We start from the raw sequence: 24,320 nt of genomic DNA, 5'->3' as shown, positions 1-24,320 counted from the left end.
AAAAATTTAGCTGTAGTGTATTTGTCATCATGATTTATTTTTATTCAAATCAAAATTGTATAGATTATGTCATGACTTCAGTAACAAAATAATAATCATGGCATGTACATAATAATCATGGCGTGTAAATAATAATCATGGCGTGTAAATAATAATCATGGCATGTAAAATGTCATTATACAGAATTGGATTCCTGATGATTTGTAAAAGAGTTTCTGACCATATAAATTTAATGGAAGCCTGAAAATGATTGATTTTCTAATCCATTTCTGAAATGCGATGTGTTATGCCTTTGTACCATCTTCTTCAAAATACATTCATTTCATTTCCATTCATTCTGTGCTCCATTTGCATTCATTCTACCCTTCATTTGCATTCAATCTGCACTCCATTTGCATTCATTCTGTAATCCATTTGCATTTATTCTGTGCTCCATTTGCATTCATTCTACCTTTCATTTGCATTCAATCTGCACTCCATTTGCATTCATTCTGTAGTCCATTTCCATTCATTCTGTGCTCCATTTGCATTCATTCTGCACTCCATTTGCATACATTCTGTACTCTATTTGCATTCATTCTGTACTCCATTTGCATTTATTCTGTACTCCATTTGCATTCATTCTAACTTTCATTTGCATTCATTCTGCACTCCATTTGCACTCATTCTGCACTCCATTTGCATTCATTCTACCTTTCATTTGCATTCATTCTGCATTCCATTTGCATTCATTGTACCTTCATTTGCATACATTCTATACTCCATTTGAATTAATTCTGCACTCCATTTGTATTCGGGGCCCCGAATGGTCGAGTGGTCTAAAGAGCTCACCATTCCGGATCACTGCCATCTCACCTCTGCCTGCGTGGGTTCGAGTCCAAGGCTCGGCTAGCGTGGGTACATGGGAAAGCCTGTCAGTAGCTTCTTGTGGGTCAGTGGGTTTTCCAGGGTTCTTCCTCCACCAGTTATACTGGCCGCCATGTATAACCTATCTTGTGCTGAAAAAATGGCGTTAAACCCGAGAACAACAACAACAACCATTTGTATTCATTCTGCACTCCATTTGTATTCATTCTGCACTCCATTTCATTTCATTCATTTGCATTCATTATACCAAGATCTTGGTTAATTTTGATTAAGAGCCAGATACTATGCTTGTTAATTATACCTTTGTCATGGAAAGAAATTTTTGACAGGCTATAATAAAATAGGTAAATGGACATGGTATAACAGTTGGGGATATATTTTACATAGGTTGTGTTTTATGATATATTTTACATTGGTTGTGTTTTGTGATATAGTTTATATATGTTGTGTTTTGGGATATAATTTACATTCTGGGATCTGGTTTACACGAGTTTTATTTTGGGATATAGTTACATGGGTATATTTTGGGATATAGTTTACTTAGGTTGTGTTCTTACAAATTGACTGCATATTTCATTAGTCAGCTGTTAAGTTATACAAGTCCGATGAACAATATCATTTTTGACAGAAGCCTTTCCTTTCTCACTTTGTTGGTAGAATAACTGATTAAAATTTCCAAACTTGTTAGCATCATTGAGGATTACATACTTAATGAGATTGATGCAATCCATTCTGCTCTGTTAGATAACCAGACTGTTTTGAACCATTTCATCAAATCTCAGATTTTCACAAGAGCTTATTATGATGTCCTTTTTGTACTGAAGTTAGTGAGACAAATGTTATTTCTGCATACTCAGCAAAAGTTGTCTTTCTTTTCCAGAGTAAAGCCAAGTTTGTTTCAGTATGCTGGTACCAAAGATCGGAGAGCAAAAACATCTCAAGAGGTTACGGTCTACAAGTAATATTATTTTTGAAAAGGATAATTTTCCGTATGGTGATGTACGACCTGTTTTTTTGTCAACTTCAGGGGGAAAAATAAAAAGTACATATCTCTTCCCTGGAAGTAGTCTTGTATTAATCAGATCTTGTCATTGGATGCATGAGATGACCCCTGCTATACAAGAGTCTGGCTAAAAAAATTGGATTTCCTTGTAATACCTGAAGAAGACATTCCTATTATTGGGAAAGGTGATTTGATTGGTCGTGGAGATGATGTGATGAAATACATCATTGTGATGATGGAATGATATCACATTTACAGCATTGGTGCTGCTACAAATAGAAATTATATTTTTAATATCTTCTAAGCTTACTGTGGAATTTTGAATGATTGCAGATTTTGGACTATTTAATTTTGAGATAGTGAGAAAAGTCTTCATAGATTAGCTTGTGCAGAGAATTTGCCAGACAGACCATCAATTGGTAACAGTGGCCAATGGAATATTTTACCAGACTCTTGTGTGGCAGAGAAGTCGTGTAGTGACAAGAGAGTCTGAAAGATTTCCTACGATGGGATGTCTATCTCACATGAACCTTTGTTGCTGACTTGGACCTGTTAACAGTTTTTTCAGCTGGAGTTATTGATGTTAAGTTCAAATGTATCTTATGACCAGTTGTCTTCAGATATTTTCACATATATGAAAAATCATAGCCTGAAGGGCCAAATGATAAAAGTTCATGGTCACTTGAAGTAAAATATATTGCAGACAAATCAGTTTTTTTACTCATAATGAGTACATTTCAATAATCAAAAATTTATAAACAGATTTATAAAATATCATTTGAAAATCGATTGAAAGTGACTTTTATTGAGTAGTAGAGTTTCTCTTGCTAAAAAAAATAGAATGATACACACTGTTAGTAGTTGTACAAAATACATACCAATTTATTTCATTTACTAAGTGTTATAGTAACATATAAAAAAAATGGATACCTATGGCATCTTTGTTTGCATGAAAGGTTTTATATAACATGGTTGTCTATTACATTGTTGTTTGCATAAAGAAATGTTGTTCACATTGTTTACATTAACCTTGGCCTAATGCAAGCACCTTTGGATGCCTCTACTCGATTCACATACAAACACACCTTTTGACGCCTGCTATAAGCATCAGCTATTTTGAGCGGGTTTTCATAGCGCCACCTTCGTGGGAAACCCCCTATTTTGATACTATATTCATTGATTTGAATGACCATTATTTCAGATCACGTGGTTGCCATTTATATTCTGGTTGAAATCTGCTATTTAAAGTAACTGGATTGTATTCTCCACTCATGAAAATGGAGGTTGCGGATTTTGTTCATTACTTATGGAGTTTTCACAATTAGAATCACAACTGTGAAAGCTTCAGTAACATAGGTAAAGGTTCTGATATTGATGCAGGTAGCAATTAGTATATATAAATTATCAAATTCAGATGACTTAGTGATGTAGACGCAAAGAACTTGTAAATTTCTACTATGAGAAATGGCAATTACAGTTGGTCATGCGGCTTCACTGACCTGACAGTGAACGAAAAATTCTTTCGTGAAAAATAATTACTCAGCTATAATGATCAAATTTTACTCTTAAATTTTTCCGTACATAATATATTTATACTAAAAATGTAAAATAGTTAAAATTGCTGTTAAACGTAACATACACTACACTGCTTAGCAGTTACAAGGAAAGCCTATGTGTATGGAGTCAATTAGGTAACAATTGTTCAGTTTATAGCACACTGCACTGGGTAACTTTGCTACATGTGTATCGAAGGGCTAAAAAGCCAAACACTCTATGAGGTAAAAGGTTAACGTGAGCTTAAATGTTTTAGTAGGTTCTTTTTGTTATTAGCCATACTGGACATAGAGCAGTAGAATGTATTGGATGGCCTGTTTTCTGCTGTTCATTCATCCATTTATGCAAATTTATTATCACATCATCTCATAAACTACATGAAACGTTACACATACATTTATTTCAGGATCTAATTTATCTTAAAGAAAATGTTGCTCATTGGACATCTTGAAATCTCAGTATCATTAATTCTCGTGAATGGATAGACCTATTAATATGAGGTTTTCAATAAAAGGCATTTTATGATATCTTGTTGATCCTGAATGAAAATGGTGTGAATCTGACATTCAGTATAGTGCTGTGGCAGCCATCTTGAAATTCTTATTATCACTCCTTCAATACGGAAAAAATTAAAACGTGGAGTTTTCACCAGAAGAAACATTTCTTGATGTCTACATGGTGGCTACCTTGAATATCTTTCAATACTCCTTCTGCATTGATAGTTATATCAACAAGGGATTTTCACCAAAGATTTCTTGAGATGTCTAGGTGGCATTAGATAAAATGGTGCTGGTCTTACATCCAATCTTGCCACCATTGCAGCCATCTTAAACATTCTTTGTCACTACTCATCCCTAACTGAAAGTCATATCATCATTAGGTGTATGCTTTGTCCTATCAACAGTGTTGTGGTCAGTTTAATGACTGCAGGGCCTGCTGTGTATGCTTTGTCCTATCAACAGTGTTGTGGTCAATTTAATGACTGCAGGGCCTGCTGTGTATGCTTTGTCCTATCAACAGTGTTGTGGTCAGTTTAATGACTGCAGGGCCTGCTGTGTATGCTTTGTCCTATCAACAGTGTTGTGGTCAGTTTAATGACTGCAGGGCCTGCTGTGTATGCTTTGTCCTATCAACAGTGTTGTGGTCAGTTTAATGACTGCAGGGCCTGCTGTGTATGCTTTGTCCTATCAACAGTGTTGTGGTCAGTTTAATGACTGCAGGGCCTGCTGTGTATGCTTTGTCCTATCAACAGTGTTGTGGTCAATTTAATGACTGCAGGGCCTGCTGTGTATGCTTTGTCCTATCAACAGTGTTGTGGTCAGTTTAATGACTGCAGGGCCTGCTGTGTATGCTTTGTCCTATCAACAGTGTTGTGGTCAGTTTAATGACTGCAGGGCCTGCTGTGTATGCTTTGTCCTATCAACAGTGTTGTGGTCAGTTTAATGACTGCAGGGCCTGCTGTGTATGCTTTGTCCTATCAACAGTGTTGTGGTCAATTTAATGACTACAGGGCCTCCTGTGTATGCTTTGTCCTATCAACAGTGTTGTGGTCAATTTAATGACTACAGGGCCTGCTGTGTATGCTTTGTCCTATCAACAGTGTTGTGGTCAATTTAATGACTACAGGGCCTGCTGTGTATGCTTTGACCCATCAACAGTGTTGTGGTCAGTTGAATGACTGCATGGCCTGCTGTATATGCTTTGTCCTATCAACAGTGTTGTGGTCAGTTTAATGACTGCAGGGCCTGCTGTGTATGCTTTGTCCTATCAACAGTGTTGTGGTCAGTTTAATGACTGCAGGGCCTGCTGTGTATGCTTTGTCCCATCAACAGTGTTGTGGTCAGTTTAATGACTGCAGGGCCTGCTGTGTATGCTTTGTCCCATCAACAGTGTTGTGGTCAGTTTAATGACTACAGGGCCTGCTGTGTATGCTTTGTCCTATCAACAGTGTTGTGGTCAGTTGAATGACTGCAGGGCCTGCTGTGTATGCTTTGTCCTATCAACAGTGTTGTGGTCAGTTGAATGACTGCAGGGCCTGCTGTGTATGCTTTGTCCTATCAACAGTGTTGTGGTCAGTTTAATGACTGCAGGGCCTGCTGTGTATGCTTTGTCCTATCAACAGTGTTGTTATCAGTTTAATGACTGCAGGGCCTGCTGTGTATGCTTTGTCCTATCAACAGTGTTGTGGTCAGTTTAATGACTGCAGGGCCTGCTGTGTATGCTTTGACCTATCAACAGTGTTGTGGTCAGTTTAATGACTGCAGGGCCAGCTGTGTATGCTTTGACCTATCAACGGTGTTGTGGTCAGTTTAATGACTACAGGGCCTGCTGTGTATGCTTTGTCCTATCAACAGTGTTGTGGTCAGTTTAATGACTGCAGGGCCTGCTGTGTATGCTTTGACCTATCAACAGTGTTGTGGTCAGTTTAATGACTGCAGGGCCTGCTGTGTATGCTTTGTCCTATCAACAGTGTTGTGGTCAGTTTAATGACTGCAGGGCCTGCTGTGTATGCTTTGTCCTATCAACAGTGTTGTTATCAGTTTAATGACTGCAGGGCCTGCTGTGTATGCTTTGTCCTATCAACAGTGTTGTGGTCAGTTTAATGACTGCAGGGCCTGCTGTGTATGCTTTGACCTATCAACAGTGTTGTGGTCAGTTTAATGACTGCAGGGCCAGCTGTGTATGCTTTGACCTATCAACGGTGTTGTGGTCAGTTTAATGACTACAGGGCCTGCTGTGTATGCTTTGTCCTATCAACAGTGTTGTGGTCAGTTTAATGACTGCAGGGCCTGCTGTGTATGCTTTGACCTATCAACAGTGTTGTGGTCAGTTTAATGACTGCAGGGCCTGCTGTGTATGCTTTGTCCTATCAACAGTGTTGTGGTCAGTTTAATGACTGCAGGGCCTGCTGTGTATGCTTTGTCCTATCAACAGTGTTGTGGTCAGTTTAATGACTGCAGGGCCTGCTGTGTATGCTTTGTCCTATCAACAGTGTTGTGGTCAGTTTAATGACTGCAGGGCCTGCTGTGTATGCTTTGTCCTATCAACAGTGTTGTGGTCAGTTTAATGACTGCAGGGCCTGCTGTGTATGCTTTGTCCTATCAACAGTGTTGTGGTCAGTTTAATGACTGCAGGGCCTGCTGTGTATGCTTTGTCCTATCAACAGTGTTGTGGTCAGTTTAATGACTGCAGGGCCTGCTGTGTATGCTTTGTCCTATCAACAGTGTTGTGGTCAGTTTAATGACTGCAGGGCCTGCTGTGTATGCTTTGTCCTATCAACAGTGTTGTGGTCAATTTAATGACTGCAGGGCCTGCTGTGTATGCTTTGTCCTATCAACAGTGTTGTGGTCAGTTTAATGACTGCAGGGCCTGCTGTGTATGCTTTGACCCATCAACAGTGTTGTGGTCAGTTTAATGACTACAGGGCCTGCTGTGTATGCTTTGTCCTATCAACAGTGTTGTGGTCAGTTTAATGACTGCAGGGCCTGCTGTGTATGCTTTGTCCTATCAACAGTGTTGTGGTCAGTTTAATGACTGCAGGGCCTGCTGTGTATGCTTTGTCCTATCAACAGTGTTGTGGTCAGTTTAATGACTGCAGGGCCTGCTGTGTATGCTTTGTCCCATCAACAGTGTTGTGGTCAGTTTAATGACTGCAGGGCCTGCTGTGTATGCTTTGTCCTATCAACAGTGTTGTGGTCAGTTTAATGACTACAGGGCCTGCTGTGTATGCTTTGTCCTATCAACAGTGTTGTGGTCAGTTTAATGACTGCAGGGCCTGCTGTGTATGCTTTGTCCTATCAACAGTGTTGTTATCAGTTTAATGACTGCAGGGCCTGCTGTGTATGCTTTGTCCTATCAACAGTGTTGTGGTCAGTTTAATGACTGCAGGGCCTGCTGTGTATGCTTTGACCTATCAACAGTGTTGTGGTCAGTTTAATGACTGCAGGGCCAGCTGTGTATGCTTTGACCTATCAACAGTGTTGTGGTCAGTTTAATGACTACAGGGCCTGCTGTGTATGCTTTGTCCTATCAACAGTGTTGTGGTCAGTTTAATGACTGCAGGGCCTGCTGTGTATGCTTTGACCTATCAACAGTGTTGTGGTCAGTTTAATGACTGCAGGGCCTGCTGTGTATGCTTTGTCCTATCAACAGTGTTGTGGTCAGTTGAATGACTGCAGGGCCTGCTGTGTATGCTTTGTCCTATCAACAGTGTTGTGGTCAGTTTAATGACTGCAGGGCCTGCTGTGTATGCTTTGACCTATCAACAGTGTAGTGGTCAGTTTAATGACTGCAGGGCCTGCTGTGTATGCTTTGTCCTATCAACAGTGTTGTGGTCAGTTTAATGACTGCAGGGCCTGCTGTGTATGCTTTGTCCTATCAACAGTGTTGTGGTCAGTTTAATGACTGCAGGGCCTGCTGTGTATGCTTTGACCTATCAACGGTGTTGTTATCAGTTTAATGACTACAGGGCCTGCTGTGTATGCTTTGACCTATCAGCAGTGTTGTGGTCAATTTAATGACTACAGGGCCTGCTGTGTATGCTTTGACCCATCAACGGTGTTGTGGTCAGTTTAATGACTACAGGGCCTGCTGTGTATGCTTTGACCTATCAGCAGTGTTGTGGTCAATTTAATGACTACAGGGCCTGCTGTGTATGCTTTGACCCATCAACAGTGTTGTGGTCAGTTGAATGACTGCATGGCCTGCTGTATATGCTTTGACCTATCAACAGTGTTGTGGTCAGTTTAATGACTACAGGGCCTGCTGTGTATGCTTTGACCCATCAACAGTGTTGTGGTCAGTTGAATGACTGCATGGCCTGCTGTGTATGCTTTGACCTATCAACAGTGTTGTGGTCAGTTTAATGACTACAGGGCCTGCTGTGTATGCTTTGACCCATCAGCAGTGTTGTGGTCAGTTTAATGACTACAGGGCCTGCTGTGTATGCTTTGACCTATCAACAGTGTTGTGGTCAGTTTAATGACTACAGGGCCTGCTGTGTATGCTTTGACCCATCAGCAGTGTTGGGTCAGTTTAATGACTACAGGGCCTGCTGTGTATGCTTTGACCTATCAACAGTGTTGTGGTCAGTTTAATGACTACAGGGCCTGCTGTGTATGCTTTGACCCATCAACAGTGTTGGGTCAGTTTAATGACTACAGGGCCTGCTGTGTATGCTTTGACCTATCAACAGTATTGTAGTCAGTTGAATGACTACTGGACCTGCTGTATATGCTGTGATCTGTCAACGGTGTTGTGGTCAGTTTCATGACTATAATGCTTGCTATGTATGCTTTGACCTCTCAAAAGTTTTTATTCCTTTCTTTTAGAATGGTAGCTGAGAAGCTGAGGTCTTTGAATAGCAGTTTAAGAAATATTGTATTGGGAAACTTCAGGTAGTTACTTCATTACCCTTGTTCTAAATTTTTTCATTCATGTTCACAATAAAACCTTCCTGTAAAATGACAACTTTATATAAAAGGATGCTTTTCTATAATGAATACTTTCAAAAGTTTCAGAACAAAATTCTTTTAGGTCATCCTTTATATGGAAATAAATGAACTTAAATACTATGAAGCACAGGTTTTGACCAGACTTTATAGATCAGTCGTAAACACATATGCTACAAACTTAGGGTAGTGACCCCTGGGTTGCAGTAGGGACAGGGAGAATACCTTACGGAAGATATTTTCCCTGGCAAGTATGAAATAGTTCTAGCTGTAAATTTTATTTAGGTTTTCATATCGCTGTTATTTTGTAAAATTATTGTATTATAACTGTCTGGCAGAACCCACAATCGCTGAGATGAAAGTCAAACAGACAAAAGATAATTGTCTGTGTTTATTGTAACATTTGTTTCATTTTTAGATATGTCAACCAACCTCTCAAACTAGGCCAGTTGTCAGGAAACCATTTTACAATTGTCTTGAGGTAAGGCTTTGTCTTCCAGAAGGTAGGTGTGTGTGTGTGTGTGTGTGTGTGTGTGTGTGTGTGTGTGCAGTGGTGTATTTGTAATATTGTTAGTCACATTTTATACAGAAATAGTGCAATTTTGTCAATTCATATTATCATAATGTTTCATGGCGTTGACCATTCCAGATTCAAAAGCCCAAGTATATTCACTGGAGTCATAAAGATAATACAAAGTATTACATCCAGAAAGTTTTGAAGTAAATTGAATATAGGGTCATTGTTGTAAGTACACCAGATTTAAAGGGCGGGGGGGGCGTCAGCATACAAGATATCTTGCAAAAGACATGGTTGTTTTATACTGAATTCATTGGGATGTTCCCCAAGATGAAACAATGGGATGTTGCCCAGAATTAGACATTGAAATGTTGCCCAAAATTAGACATTGAGATGTTGCCCATAATGAGACATTGTGATGTTGCCCAAGATGAGATATTTTTTCATTTCATCCATATATTTTTTCCAGATTCTTAAAATATTTGGCAGTTGGCATAGATATCTGGAATGTTATCAGTTTTTAAAATACAAAATAAAAACCATTTATCTCGAGCAACATTTCTCATGGATAACTTAAAAAGGTAACACTGAAAGTAATATTGGTTCCAAGACCTGGCCAAAAATTTTTTTTTAATTTCTGTAGGTGCAAGTGACCCAATGAGTTACTTTATAATGAAAATAAATAACCTTAGTACATATTCATAGTTTGCCTGTGTAGAGAAGGCATTTTATGTCAAAGTGGCATGATATTCTTAAAAGTCACATACTTTTTTTCTGTCAAATAACTTACAGGTTTAAAATGTAAATACTTTTAGAGCAGGCCATTTGCGGATATTAATTTTAACTTAAGAAATGAGTACATTATATGCATGCTCATCTAGAGCACTCCATTATTGTGGATAATAATAATAACAATAATAACAGCTCACAACAGTATTTTAATGACGATCATTTAAAATATATCCTTGAACTGTTATTGATTCTGTTAATTTGATAGGAGTGTAACAGGAGAAGATAAAGAAATTAAGAAGGTTATGACATCACTAAAGGAAATTGGCTTCATCAACTATTATGGAATGCAAAGGTTTGGCACAACCTCTATATCAACATACCACATTGGAAGGTAACCATTTCATCTTTGTTGTGTTTTATTTTGATCTGAACTTGGAAGTGGCAGTAAAGTAAAAAATGATTTATGATCTTTACAGAGAAGAAAGTTAAAGAACACCTTTGAGCAGTCACTCAAGCAATTTGTTTCTTTGATTTAACAAACCTATCAAAAATGGACTATCTGAGATGTTCTTTTTGTTTCTTTTAAACATTGGTTGTTTGAAACAAATTATCAAATTGTAACTAATATAACATTCTCTTTTGATATCTTTTTGACGCATGTTGTTGATTTCTGGCAGTAAAGAAAAATAGTTTTCATATTTCTTCCAAGATTTGTACATAGTCGGGGTGGGGGGGCTGTGTTAAGCCATATTTCAAACACTTCTTTATTGAAGATATCACACTACTTCTTGGCCATTAAAAGTCTTGTTAATTTCATAGTAGCAGTATGCTATTTATAGTAGCAGTTGACTGTTTATGTAGCCACTGTTTGAACTTGACATTTTCTAGTATTTAATCTGGTTTGCTTTATAATATATTCTCTTTTGCTGTTCATAAATAGAAATGTTGTTGGATGTGGGTTTCAAAATTCTTAATGCCATCATTATACATATTAGAGAAAGCATGCAAAGCAAACTTTTAGTGGCTCATAAAATACATACAGAATTTTGATACTGTAAATAAGTTTGCTTCAGCTACTAATATGCTTAGAATCATGAGTAGGAAACCTTTGATACTCCTAAACACAGAACTGAGAAGGGACTTACATACTACTAAGCACATGTTTAGAACAATCCACAGTTATCTACCCTAATTAACTATACAATGTTGATTCCATTTTGGCAGGTGCTTGCTGCACAGTGATTGGAAAGAAGCTGTTGAGCTTATTCTTAAACCCAGGCCACATGGTAAGTGCTCATAAAACCAGAATATCATTATAATAGGACAAAATTTAAATGCTTTGTATGAATAGACCACTTTCAGATATTAATGTCGAGGTTCCATAATCTAGCTATGCATTCACAAATCTTCCCAAATTGATTATAGTTCCATGCTAATATGATCATCCTTAAATGAAAATCAAGACTGATGTACATATGTTCTTGTATTCACTAAACTACCCAATTGTTGAATCACAAAGCTGAACCAATCTGCCTTTTATCTGGGCCATGTATAACTCATTATTTATTCACACATGGAGTACTGCATTTCTCAAACTTAGAGGCAACATGATGGTTGTGTACCTGGGTTGTTTCTCTTTATAACAAAATTATATCCTTATGGCATTATTATCTTCCACCCTGGTTTTCATGTCAATTTCAAAACCCAATGAATGTTTATGTGTAATAAATAAGTAAAATTGGATAAAGTAATACTTTGATTTCGCAAACAAAGCTAATGAGTTTGTATGGTTTTCTTTACTGTGACATTTTTGAAATTGTCCTTGTTTTAAATAAATAATTGTTTTATTACTGAAGACATCGTCATATCATCATGGGATTTTCACCAGAAAAATTCTTAAGGTGTCAAGTTGGTCGTAGGTGAAATGAAGACAGTTTGACATCCATTATGGCCTCTTATCTTCAAAACGAGGTTATTGCTGCTTCTTCTGAATGGATTTTCATACTGACATGGGGTTTGTACCAAATGACTTCTTTTGATATCCAGTCAGTCAAGATTGAAAATAATACCAATCATGTATCCAACATGGCTGCCACATTGGCTATCTTGAAAATCTTGTAATTGCTCAAGAATATCATAGATGTCTACAGAAGTTAAAAGTAAGAAATGGTCTTAACTCGGATTCTGTAACTTTCTTTTTGTAAAGTGTCAGTCATTATGAGGGACTCTTGTTTATTTTAAGAACCGTTACATCATATAATCAACTGCATTCAGAGTTGATAGGTTCACTCCACTATCGTCAATTTAGTCGGATAACAGTGTCAAAATAAAGAAGTAAGAGCTTAATACTTTTCATATAATGTCGGTCTTGAATTTGAATTATTTCAGTTTTATCAGTGCTTTCAACTTTTACAGAGACTGATATAATCGTTGATTTTAATTTTTCTGATGTTTATCCATGCTTTTGACTCCTGCAGATATTCTATCTGTGTGCTTGCATGAATTTAATTTTCATTTGTTTTGACAAGAAAATATCCTTTGCTAGTATTCTGCAAGACTTTTTATTAACTTAACCATAGATTTTAAAAGCTAATCAGCTTTGGAGTCATTGTTCTTGAAGAAAAGCTATAAAGCACCCTAGTTTTCTGATGTTTATCCATGCTTTCGACTCCTGCAGATATTCTATCTGTGTACTTGCGTGAATTTAATTTTCATTTGTTTTGGCAAGACAATATTCTTTGCTAGTATTCTGCAAGACTTTTTATTAACTTAAGCGTAGATTTTAAAAGCTAATCAGCTTTGGAGTCATTGTTCTTGAAGAAATGCTATAAAGCACCCTAGTTTGATTGTTTGGAGAGATAATACTAACACTAACTTCAGTCTACAAGGGTCATATACTTGGCTCTATTAATGATCTTTACTGCATGTGAAGGTTGACATTTGACAAAGAAGTCATGTATATAGACCTTTTTAACACAAAAAAGGTCTCAGATTTTTCCTGTTTGATATATTTCTTTTATGATCTCCCATTTTTGGAGTAATCTGGTGTGTACTATATAGGACCAGATAATATGGTTGGTTTCTGTCTTTTGTAGAGGATGAGGAAGTGAGCAAGGCTCGTAAAATTTGGTGGGATACAAAAGATGCCAGAGAGGCCCTTAAACATTTGCCTCAGCGATGTAATATTGAAAGAACTTTACTACAGGCACTGCAGGACCATGAAGGAAGAGATTACTTTGGTGTTTTCAATCGTGTATGTCAATAGTACAGTGTCAAAAATACCTCAGAGAATCAACAAGTACCATGAAATATACATCGTATCAAAATCATTTATAGCCTTAGTGAGGAATACTTCTATCATACGGCCTAGCATTATAGTCCTAAATACAGTCCCTTGTACCTTTCTACAGCAGAGGGAGCTGGTTTACAGGGAGGCTGGTTAAAGAAATTTTGCTGCAGCACATTTTACACTTGATACTACCTCAGTGGAAACAATAGACTCTATTTATTCTGTTTATTAAAAATCAAGAATTGTTTGCCATTAAATAATGTTCTTAGAAACTTGAATTTTTGCAGCAAGAATTTGCTTGCCATTATGATGTTTGATTAATTTCATTATGCAGATTTTGAAAGCAATGCAAATGAAGTCAAGAAACCTTGATGGCATGGTTGGCCGACTTCTTTTGACAAATGTTAGCTAGAAATATAATTAAAATGTTTGTCTTAAAAGAAACTGCATCTTAAATGAAGGTCTTGAAAGAGTTTTATCCTTGCGTTCCCTGTCTTGAAAGAGTGTTATCCTTGAGTTCCCTGTCTTAAAAGAGTGTTATCCTTGAGTTCTCTGTCTTGAAAGAGTGTTATCCTTGAGTTCCATGTTTGTAATTGTTTATATTTAAATAAAGGTCATGTCTAATCTTTAGGCATTGAGATAAGATTTTGTATGCTAATAACTTCTATAAAGTCATTCAATGTGTTTGATGGTTTTGTCTGTCATGTAAGAATAATGATTAATGTGTTTTTTCAGCTCACAAGAAACACACGACTGATGTATATCCACAGCTATCAGAGCTACATATGGAACAGAATGGCATCAGGTAGACTGCATACATTTGGTCACAAATTGGTAGCAGGGGATCTGGTGTTGAGAGGTTGTGACACCAAAGCAGCAGGTGAATTTCTCATGGTTTACAATTCTTAATTTTTATCAGTTTCTTGACTCAGGTAGAATTGCATAAACTGTATTGCAATGCAGACGTTACATCAAAAGTTACTGTTGTACAGCGATTTGTCATAATGAATGATACATAGTTTTATCTGATAAAATTTATAATGTTTCTGACATTAATTGCATGCAACAAAATGTTTCAGATATTTGTAAACCCATCACATGTACAACAATTTTCAAAACCATAATTATTAATCTGTGATATTGTTTCATGAAAAGATCTTCAGAATTTATTCCATTATAATTGCACCCTTACCTTAGTCAGCTTGTTATGTTTATTCTGATTGGCCATTTGATTTATACTGTCACCTTGGTCCACTTGTTATGTTTATTCTGATTGGCCATTTGAATTATACTGTCAACTTGGTCCACTTGTTATGTTTATTCTGATTGGCCATTTGATTTATACTGTCACCTTGGTCCACTTGTTATGTTTATTCTGATTGGCCATTTGATTTATACTGTCAACTTGATCCACTTGTTTTGTTTATTTTGATAGTGGAAGTGGGCTGCAGGGGGAGTAAGAAATGATGGGAGTTGTTTTTAGAACCTCTTGAACATCAAATATAAAAATCAACTTTTTGTAAATAACTTTACACATTGTAACTTCCTGATCTGTCTTAAGTTTTAGAAAACGAGACAGGGTAGCCATTCATTGCCTCATACCAGTGTTGGTGAGGTCATTGACTCCAAACATAACACTTTCCAGATATGTGTTGGAAGAAGGATGTGGCAGTTAGTTTCTAAAGTACTATTAAAACACAATCAGATAAGAGTTGAAAGATATCATTGGCAGCTCAGTCTCGAGAGACCATGCGAATAGTGCCTTTGAAGTGTTGTCTGTCTCTGGGGTGTTGGCATCATCTGCTGTCCCTGTGCAGGCCTGTGTGAGTGACAGTCCCTATTGCCGTTGGTGCAGACATACTGGGAAGTCTGGGTTACTGGGGTTGCGCCGTGCTTTTCTTTCTCTCACATTTCTCTGCCACCAGCTGGCCTTTCCTTGCATCAGCGGCTGCTATGGGGGCTTAACATCAGTCTCCAGTTGCCTCGGTCCTCAGCCAGCACTTGCCAGCCATCGGGTGAAATGTCGCATGCCTTCATGTCCCTCTTGCACACATCCTTGAAACGGAGTAAGGGGCTGCCAACTCTTCTGGTGCCAGTGGCCAGCTGTCCGTATGGGATGTCCTTTGACAGCCTCCCATCCTCCATGCGTCGGACATGTCCCAGCCATCAAAGGCAGCGTTTGCTCAGCATGGAGTACATGCTTGGGGTACTTGCATGCTTCAGGATCTCGCTGTGTGGGATGCGGTCTTGCCAGTTGATTTTCAGGATGTGTTTTAGGTACCATATATGGAAGGAGTTGAGCCGGTGCTCTTGCCTCATGTAGGTGCTCCAGGTCTCACTTCCATATAGAAGGGTGCTGAGAATGCAGGCCTGGTAGACTTGGATCTTGGTGTGCTCTCTCAGTGCGTTGTTTTCCCACACCCTCTTGGTTAGTCATACCATATATGTGTTTGCCTTTCCAAACCTCTGTCCTGCTCCACATCAAGCGAGAGAGTGTTGCTGATGGTTGACCCCAGGTACATAAAGTTGTTGACTGCTTCCAGGGTGACACTATCAATTTTGATGGAAGGGGCAATGGTGGTATCTTGCATGCTGACGTTTGTCTTTTCCAGGCTGATGTACACACGGCCCGCCAGCAGCTGCAGCCTGTTGAGTATGATGTGGGCGTACACTATGCAAACGATGCTCAGGAGCAAGATTCCTCTGTAATTATTACAGTCACTGTGGTTGCCCTTGTTTTTGTAAAGGGTCATAATTGTGGTGTCATGCACGTCTTGTGGGACTGTTCCTTCCTCCCATCAGAGGCAAAGTAGCTCAAGCAGCGGCTGAAGCAATGATGGTTTCCCACATTAGATAGCTTCAGGTGGGATGCTGTCACTACCTGGAGCTTTGTCGTTTGGGAGGGAGTTGATTACTTTGCTGAGCTCCTCTAAGGTGGGCACTTTGTCTAGCTCCTCCATGGTGGGCAGTTTCCTTATGCTGCTAAGGGCCATATCAGTGACTGACGTTTCTCGGGAGTATAGCTCTGAGCAGTGCTCCACCCATCTGGACATCTGTTGCTCACGGTCAGTGATCTTCTCTCCCATCAGAGATTTCAGTGGGGGCGACCCCTTTCACTGTTGGGCCTAGAGCCTTCTTGATGCCACTGTATATACCTTGGATGTTTCCAGACTCGGCACTGCGCTTTATTCTTTCGCACAGTTGTTGCCAGTACTCATTCATGCACTGTATAGCGATGTGTTGGGTGTTGCTTCGGGCATTTCTGAGAGCAGCAAGCATCCGTTCATTGGGGCATTTTTTGTAAGCTATGAAGGCTTTTCGTTTGTTCTTGATTATTGGTTCCATCCTTGGTAGGTATGTGTTGAACCGGACCTGGCTGGGCTGCTCCTTCTTTCCAAACATGGACATCGCTGTGCTGTAGATGGCACCCTTCATGATGTTCCACTTGGCTGTGGCATCATGCTTTGGTAGGTCCTGGAGAGCCTGGTCCAAGGCAAACGCATACGCCTTCACCTTGGAGGGTACCGAAATCTGCACAGTGTTTATGCGAGGGCATCCTTTTATTTTTGAGCAGTGTAGTGTGTGTGGCTGTAGATGCACCCTGCTGCTCACAAGGGCATGGTTGGATTCACAGTCTGTACTGTGGTAGGTTCTGGTGGAGAGGACGCTGTTAAGGGCAGAGTGCGTGGTGATGATCAAGTCGAGCTGGTGCCAGCGATGAAACCTGGGGTGTTTCCATGACACTTTGTGTTGTGGCTCACACTTGATGAAGGTGTTTGTGACGCACAGGTCATAGTAGGTGCACAGCTCCAGCAGTCTTTTACCATTTTCATTGGTCTTTCCAGTGCCATGATGTCCGACGCAAGTAGGCCATGACTCGTGGTCCACACCTACTCTGGCATTAAAGTCACCGAGGTGGAATAGTGGTTCATCTTTGGGGAATCCTTTGATCTGTTCGTCCAGTTGCCCATAGAACTGATCCTTTGTGTCCCCTGAAGACGTGAGAGTGGTGGCGTAGACACTAAAGATGTTGACAGGACCTGCAGCAGTGGTGAGGCGGATGGACAAGAGATGTTCAGTGCCCCCTGTGGGAGGCTCAACCAAGGACAGGAGGTTGTTTTTATGGCAAAGCCCACTCTGTGCTGGCGGGGATCCTCAGATTCTCAACCCTTCCAGAAGAAGGTGTAGTTTTCCTCTCTGAGGGAGCTGCTGAAGGCGAGCCTAGTTTCCTGGAGGGCAGCTATGCTGATATTTAGTCTGGTGAGTTCTCTATTGATGATGGCCATCTTCCTGGTGTCATCCACCTCCCTGAGGTCGTCAGAGATGCCTGTGCACATGGTGCACACATTTCAGATTGCAAATCGAAAAGCTGGAGTCTTCTTTATTGGTTTCTTGTTTCTTTTGTCTGGTATGGAATTACTGTCTGCTTGTCATGCTGAGCAACACACTGTGCTCCAGACACTCACTGGAGCAGGCAGATGATGGCGGGTCAACACCTTACTGACCGGGGGCTGCTCAGTCTGAGGCGGGCTGTAGTCGGCCAGTGGGACACAATGATCCCTCCCACCTTCAAAGCTGACCCGTGGTGCCCCTTCCCTATCAGGTGGGACTTATAACCCGTAAACTGCCAGCTTCCATGTTGTTTCCTCACTCAGTAGTGAGACTGGAGTATCCTCTCCAGGGTATGGAGTATGGAGATCCTGGGCTGCCCAGACGTCAGGATCCCCCTCTCATCCTTGCTGGTGGGTTCAAAAGGAATGCTGAACATGACATTTGGCACTAGTTCAGATGCAGGAGCTGCTGGAAGAAGTCGTAGTTGACACCCAGCCACCTTAGGGGCTCCACTCCAGATTTTCTGTCTGGGTTACTCGTGTAGCCTTTCCTTCTCCCGAGATATCCACAAGGCAGTGGAGCCATCATCCAGTGGAAAGATATGGTGTTCTGGGATCAAGAGAAAAAGCAATACCAGTTTGTGTTTTTTTCTTCATGAGTTTACAGATAAAAAAATCTCCACATTTAGGATTTCATTGTATGGCGGTGGTTACAGCATCAACAATGTTATGATTTTGTTATTATGTTTTTGAAAGTCATATAGCAAATTCAAACTACTGTACAAATGTGTTTATTTCATCATTGAAAATGGTGAAGCTCACAAAGTATTTATTATGAACTAAAATTGTTCTTTACATGCTGATAAAATCTCTTTATATTTAACATGAAATGTGTTTGAAAAATCACTGCCATCTTTAACATAATGATACAACTTAGGGTCATTGAGTTCACTCTGGTGTGATAGGAATGTCCTGCAAACCTTTTATCATTATACTTATAAATGGATTAATATGTTTAACATTTAAATCTTATAGCATTTATTGTCCACATAATAAAAAAGAAATACAATTTCACTGCTTAAAACAACTTATAATTTCTACTAGTTCTGCTGAACAAAAGACTGTAACATGACCACATTTTGTTTCTATTTAGATAGTTGTATGTTGTTTGCCCTTGCCCACCACTCTTCATGATGAGTTCATCAGTAGATTCTGGAACCATTATCTTTTTTAAATTTACCATAATAATTTTATAAATTGAATAAGTTTCTTTCTGGTTTGGAACTAATTGCATTTTTTTCAAAATTTGCTGGGGATACAATGCAAAACAATAGAGTACAATATATGACTGGGTCTTAACTATTAACACATTAATTATTCCTTTTAGAATGCATGACTTTGGACTAAATGCTTAAAATTAAATTGTTTTGCCTAATTTATTTGAAAAAAATAATTGTTTGGGGTCAGTTTTTGTGCATTAAAAACGCAATATTGTAATGTTGCATATTTAAAGCTCTTTTACCTTATTTGATACTATTCCTTGGTCAGATTTTTTGTAGACTGGTGTCAAAATATGATAATTTTACATGTAATACCATGTGATAAAAACAGGTTATTTTGCTCTGGACAGATGTTGAGGAGGATGTGTTGGACCATGAAAGACAAATCCCCGAGATCATTACAGACAGTAATACAAATCAGTTTGATATCCATGATGTGGTGTTACCTCTACCTGGATATGATGTCATATATCCAAAAAATGAAGGTGAGATTAAGTGTAGATTTAGTTACAAAACTGTAATTTGAATTATGTCAAGTTTATTAATTACCATATATACTCACAAGTCCATCTGCAAACTGTGCCAACTCAGTTATACTGTCATATAACGTGCCAGCCAGTCTGGGTTATATGCAGTTTGTTAGAAGCAGTCACTAGAACATACAGCATAGTCACATTATGCTATGGCAGATCAGGATCTTTGTTGTTTGCAGCTTGACCCTATGTGTGTGAGTGTGTGTATGTGTATATATACAAAAGATAAATAATGGATAGCAATTGAAAGTACAGAACCCAAGACAAGGATATTAAGGTTGTGTGCTTTGTATCGGACAAGGAAATTAAGGTAGTGTGCTTTATCTCGGACAATGATGTTAAGGTAGTGTGCTTTATATCGGACAAGGATGTTAAGGCAGTGTGCTTTATATTGGACAAGGAAATTAAGGTAGTGTGCTTTATATCGGACAAGGAAATTAAGGTAGTGTGCTTTATATCGGACAGGGATATTAAGGTAATGTGCTTTATATCTGACAAGGATATTAAGGTAATGTGCTTTATATCGGACATGGAAATTAAGGTAGTGTGCTTTATATCGGACAGGGATATTAAGGTAGTGTGCTTTATATCGGACAAGGAAATTAAGGCAGTGTGCTTTATATCGGAAAAGGAAATTAAGGTAGTGTGTTCTATATCAGACAAGGAAATTAAGGTAGTGTGCTTTATATCGAACAGGGATATTAAGGTAATGTGCTTTATATCGGACAGGGATATTAAGGTAGTGTGTTTTATATTGGACAAGGAAATTAAGGTAGTGTGCTTTATATCAGACAGGGATGTTAAGGTAATGTGCTTTATATCGGACAAGGAAATTAAGGTAGTGTGTTTTATATCGGACAAGGAAATTAAGGTAGTGTGTTTTATATTGGAGTTCAGAATGACATGATCTTTATAGTATTATTGATATGATGTCATTTTTTGTCTAAATCTATTGTAGTGCTATTAACACTGTTAATCAGGGCTTAAACTTGAAATAACATGGCTGTGACTTCAGTCTGAAAGACAATGATAAAACTCAATGAAAAGCATGTGAGACTTTTTGAATATATTTTGCAATTCATTTACAGCTGTAAATTTTACATACATTCTTAAATCTTAAAGACACATTCTATCTGAATAATTGTATCATGCTAATGATAAAACTCAATGAAAAGCATGTGAGACTTTTTGAATATATTTTGCAATTCATTTACAGCTGTAAATTTTACATACATTCTTAAATCTTAAAGACACATTCTATCTGAATAATTGTATCATGCTAAAATAATTCAGTTGCCATCAAAGTTCTTTGTGAGTTTGAAAAGAGCAGTCTTTGCACTCCAGTTTGTGCAAATTTGATGAAGTTTTAAATACTTGTTCAGCTATTTTATGGTCAGTTAGTGATAGGGTACTTTTTCCAGTATTGACTTTTACTTGAGAACATATTCAGCCAGTTGTAGTCCAAGAAAATGCACATTATACATTTTAAAGTGAGTTTGGACATTTATGTAACAGTATCAATTTTTCACAAATTTTAATAGTCTGTCATTGCACAAGATACATCATTGGAGTGTGAAATATTGTCGATCAACTCTAAAAAGTTAACAGGGCAGGCATTACTGTCAGACTTTAGCAAGTTTGATTTTGTGTTGTACCATATCAGGTCACTAACACAACATGCAAAGAATATTCCCTTTCAGTGACTGTAACATGCAATAAATATTCTCTTTCAGTGACTTAACATGCTTTTCAAGTGGTTATCAGCCTGTATCAGATATTATGTCTCACAATATTCTGCATGTTGATTTAATGGAGCCTCACATCAGGTTTCCATGTGTATCATGGCCAATTAAAACATGGAAGGTAATTAGAGGTGACAAAAATGTTCATTTAGTAATGTTAAACACCATTATGCAGTCAGTTTTATGATGTTAAACATCAATTTGCAGATGATATTTAACACCAGTATTCAGTCAGTGGTATGATGTTTAACACCAATATGCTGTCAGTGGTATGATGTTTAACACCAGTATGCTGTGAGTGGTATGACGTTTAACACCAGTATTCAGTCAGTGGTATGATGTTTAACACCAGTATTCAGTCAGTGGTATGATGTTTAACACCAATATGCTGTCAGTGGTATGATGTTTAACACCAGTATGCTGTGAGTGGTATGATCTTTAACACCAGTATTCAGTCAGTGGTATGATGTTTAACACCAGTATGCTGTCAGTGGTATGATGTCTAATACCAGTATGCTGTCAGTGGTATGATGTTTAACACCAGTATTCAGTCAATGGAATGATGTTTAACACCAATATGCTGTCAGTGGTATGATGTTTAACACCAGTATGCTGTCAGTGGTATGATGTTTAACACCAGTATTCAGTCAGTGGTATGATGTGTAACACCAGTATGCTGTCAGTGGTATGATGTTTAATACCAGTATGCTGTCAGTGGTATGATGTTTAATACCAGTATGTAGTCAATGGTATTATGTTTAACATCAGTATGTAGTCATTGGTATGATGTTAACGACCAATTTGCAAATGATATTTAACACCAGTATGCTGTCAGTAGTATGATGTTTAACACCAGTATGCTGTCAGTGGTATGATGTTTAATACCAGTTTGTAGTCAATGGTATTTTGTTTAACATCAGTATGCAGTCATTGGTATGATGTTAACAACCAATTTGCAAATGATGATATTTAACTAATTTATTTTGCTAATGGCAGTCAGTGGTACAATGTTCAATACCAGTTTACAGTTGCTGTAATGGGGTTTAACGCCATTTTTCAGCACAAGATAGGATATACATGGCAGGTAGTATTGATGGTGGAGGAAGAACCCGGGAAAACTCTGGAAAGAACCACTGACCCACAAGAAGCTACCGGCAAGCTTTCTCACATACCAACATTAGCTGAGCCTGAGACTCAAACCCATGCAGACAGAGGTGATATGGCAGTGATCCGTAATGGTGAGCACTTTAGACCACTCCACCACTCGGGGCCCCTACAGTTAATGGTATGAGATACTTCCAAATGGCCACACATGAATGTCAGGATGACATATGATCCAGTTAAGTCATATAATAATTTGGGAGAAAAGCTGAAGTGCTTCACCTGTGGAATTGATGTATTTTTAAAGGTGAAATGGATTGTTATCTCCTATTGTGTGGAACAATCAAGGAGACTGCTGTGATTGGCCCAGTTATCTGTCAGGCTAAGTCCTCATTGATTTAGTTGAAAACTTACATGAGCATATTTTTTGCTAGTTATTCCCCATGCTTCTTTCCCCTCCCCCCCTCCCCTTCCCAAAACCCAAGGCCTTCCAGCCCTATATAAACATATTGGGAAAAGATGAAGTTATACAGGCATCAGAGACTCACTCATTAATCAACCCTTGCCATCCAGGACCTTAGCCCCAGGTCATAATTATAAAACATACAAGATCCCCTTAACTCATTAACCCCCTGATACCATGTTTGTATCAGGAGGTAGTACCCTACTTTTGATCTCTGTAGTATGAAGGTCATTTAAGATACTCCAAAGTGCGTGGTATTACAGAAAAGTAGATAGATGTAGCTCTACAGTGATACCAAATAATCTGGACTTTCTACTCGCATTACAGAATATAGATGGAAAACATTTTTTAGACCTGATTTTTTATATATCATAAATACCTTCATTGTCGGAATCTGATTTTGTGTCAGGATTTTTTACCTGTTGACCTCAGATCTAAAGCAGATGAGTCTGAACTGCACAAAGACTTGCAAATCTTTGCAAAAAGTAGGACAAATTGTGATTTGGAGTAAAATGTGGCCAAGACACAAAATTGATGGGTCCAATAGCACACAAAAAAAGCCAAAACAAAGAACTCCAACTTTTACCCTTCTGCACATGCACGAGTGAAATGTTCAATGAAAAACAACATTTCTAACACGATGATGCATCAGGCTAAATGGAAATTTCTTGGAAGCAGATTTATTTGGATGTATTCAGAAGTAGCCCCCAAAATGTGTTTCCTACTCACATTTGAGGCGAAAATGACTTAAATCTCCAGGGGTAATGAGTTAATGTGTACTTTATGGGTATGAGTACAAAAAGACAAATTCAGGTATCAAATAGACATTGGTCACTAGGCCTATTCTTTTCCCCAAGGATTATCCCCATGTTTACAGAATTAGTGGTGTGTGACAAATTATGGGAGTAGTTTACATTTTGTATGCCCACTATAAGGCAGAACATCTTATGCTATAACACTGTCTGTTCAACAATCCATCTGTTACCAGTTTTGTTCCACACAATAACCTGATTTGCCTACCATCAACAGTTACCAAACTGTATGAATGGCTTGGACTTGGGTTAAAGAAGAATCCTATTGATTTCAAGGTAAAAAGGTCATGGTCGCTCAGACTTTAACAAGAAGAATGGTTTCTATACATTAACACTAGTTCTAAAACATCTACAGTATTATTTTTCATGATGATTTAGGAGAGAGAGAGACAGAGGAAAGAGACTCCTGGACAGAATATCAGTCCATCGCAAATAAACCTCTCATCAGGTGTTTAAAGTTTTGTTGACCAGAAAATATATATTACTGGACTAAGGCCAGGGCGCAGCAACTGTATCTAGAATCATGTTGATTAGCTGCCATTTCCACTAATCGTTGATCAGCTCTTTGGGTGGTGCTCCAGTTTTGTATTTCCCATAGGGTTCAAATTTTAAAGAAAAAGAATTTCCCAGGTTTCCTAGCTGGTTT

General features: G+C 38.5%; 1 protein-coding gene across 6 annotated transcripts in view; it reads left to right on the top strand.

The window, feature by feature from the left end:
* The window catches only part of LOC149789085 (pseudouridylate synthase 7 homolog), an 87,924-nt gene that overhangs the window by 36,631 nt on the left and 26,973 nt on the right, over positions 1-24,320 (top strand). For 5 of the 6 annotated variants that reach the window (XM_089975280.1, XM_089975276.1, XM_089975279.1 and 2 more), the window contains 8 exons: positions 1,748-1,825; positions 8,755-8,820; positions 9,293-9,355; positions 10,389-10,514; positions 11,348-11,409; positions 13,219-13,376; positions 14,148-14,292; positions 19,374-19,508. In XM_089975280.1, coding sequence (XP_089831406.1) covers positions 1,748-1,825; positions 8,755-8,820; positions 9,293-9,355; positions 10,389-10,514; positions 11,348-11,409; positions 13,219-13,376; positions 14,148-14,292; positions 19,374-19,508 — 833 coding nt within the window. The remainder of the gene's footprint in view (positions 1-1,747; positions 1,826-8,754; positions 8,821-9,292; positions 9,356-10,388; positions 10,515-11,347; positions 11,410-13,218; positions 13,377-14,147; positions 14,293-19,373; positions 19,509-24,320) is intronic. The other variant, XM_089975277.1, reaches the window with a different exon arrangement.

This window comes from Sinohyriopsis cumingii, chromosome 11 (assembly GCF_028554795.1).
Source record: "Sinohyriopsis cumingii isolate HCF-2022 chromosome 11, ASM2855479v2, whole genome shotgun sequence".
NCBI lineage: Eukaryota > Metazoa > Mollusca > Bivalvia > Unionida > Unionidae > Sinohyriopsis > Sinohyriopsis cumingii.
This window is presented reverse-complemented; position numbering and strand designations above follow the sequence as displayed.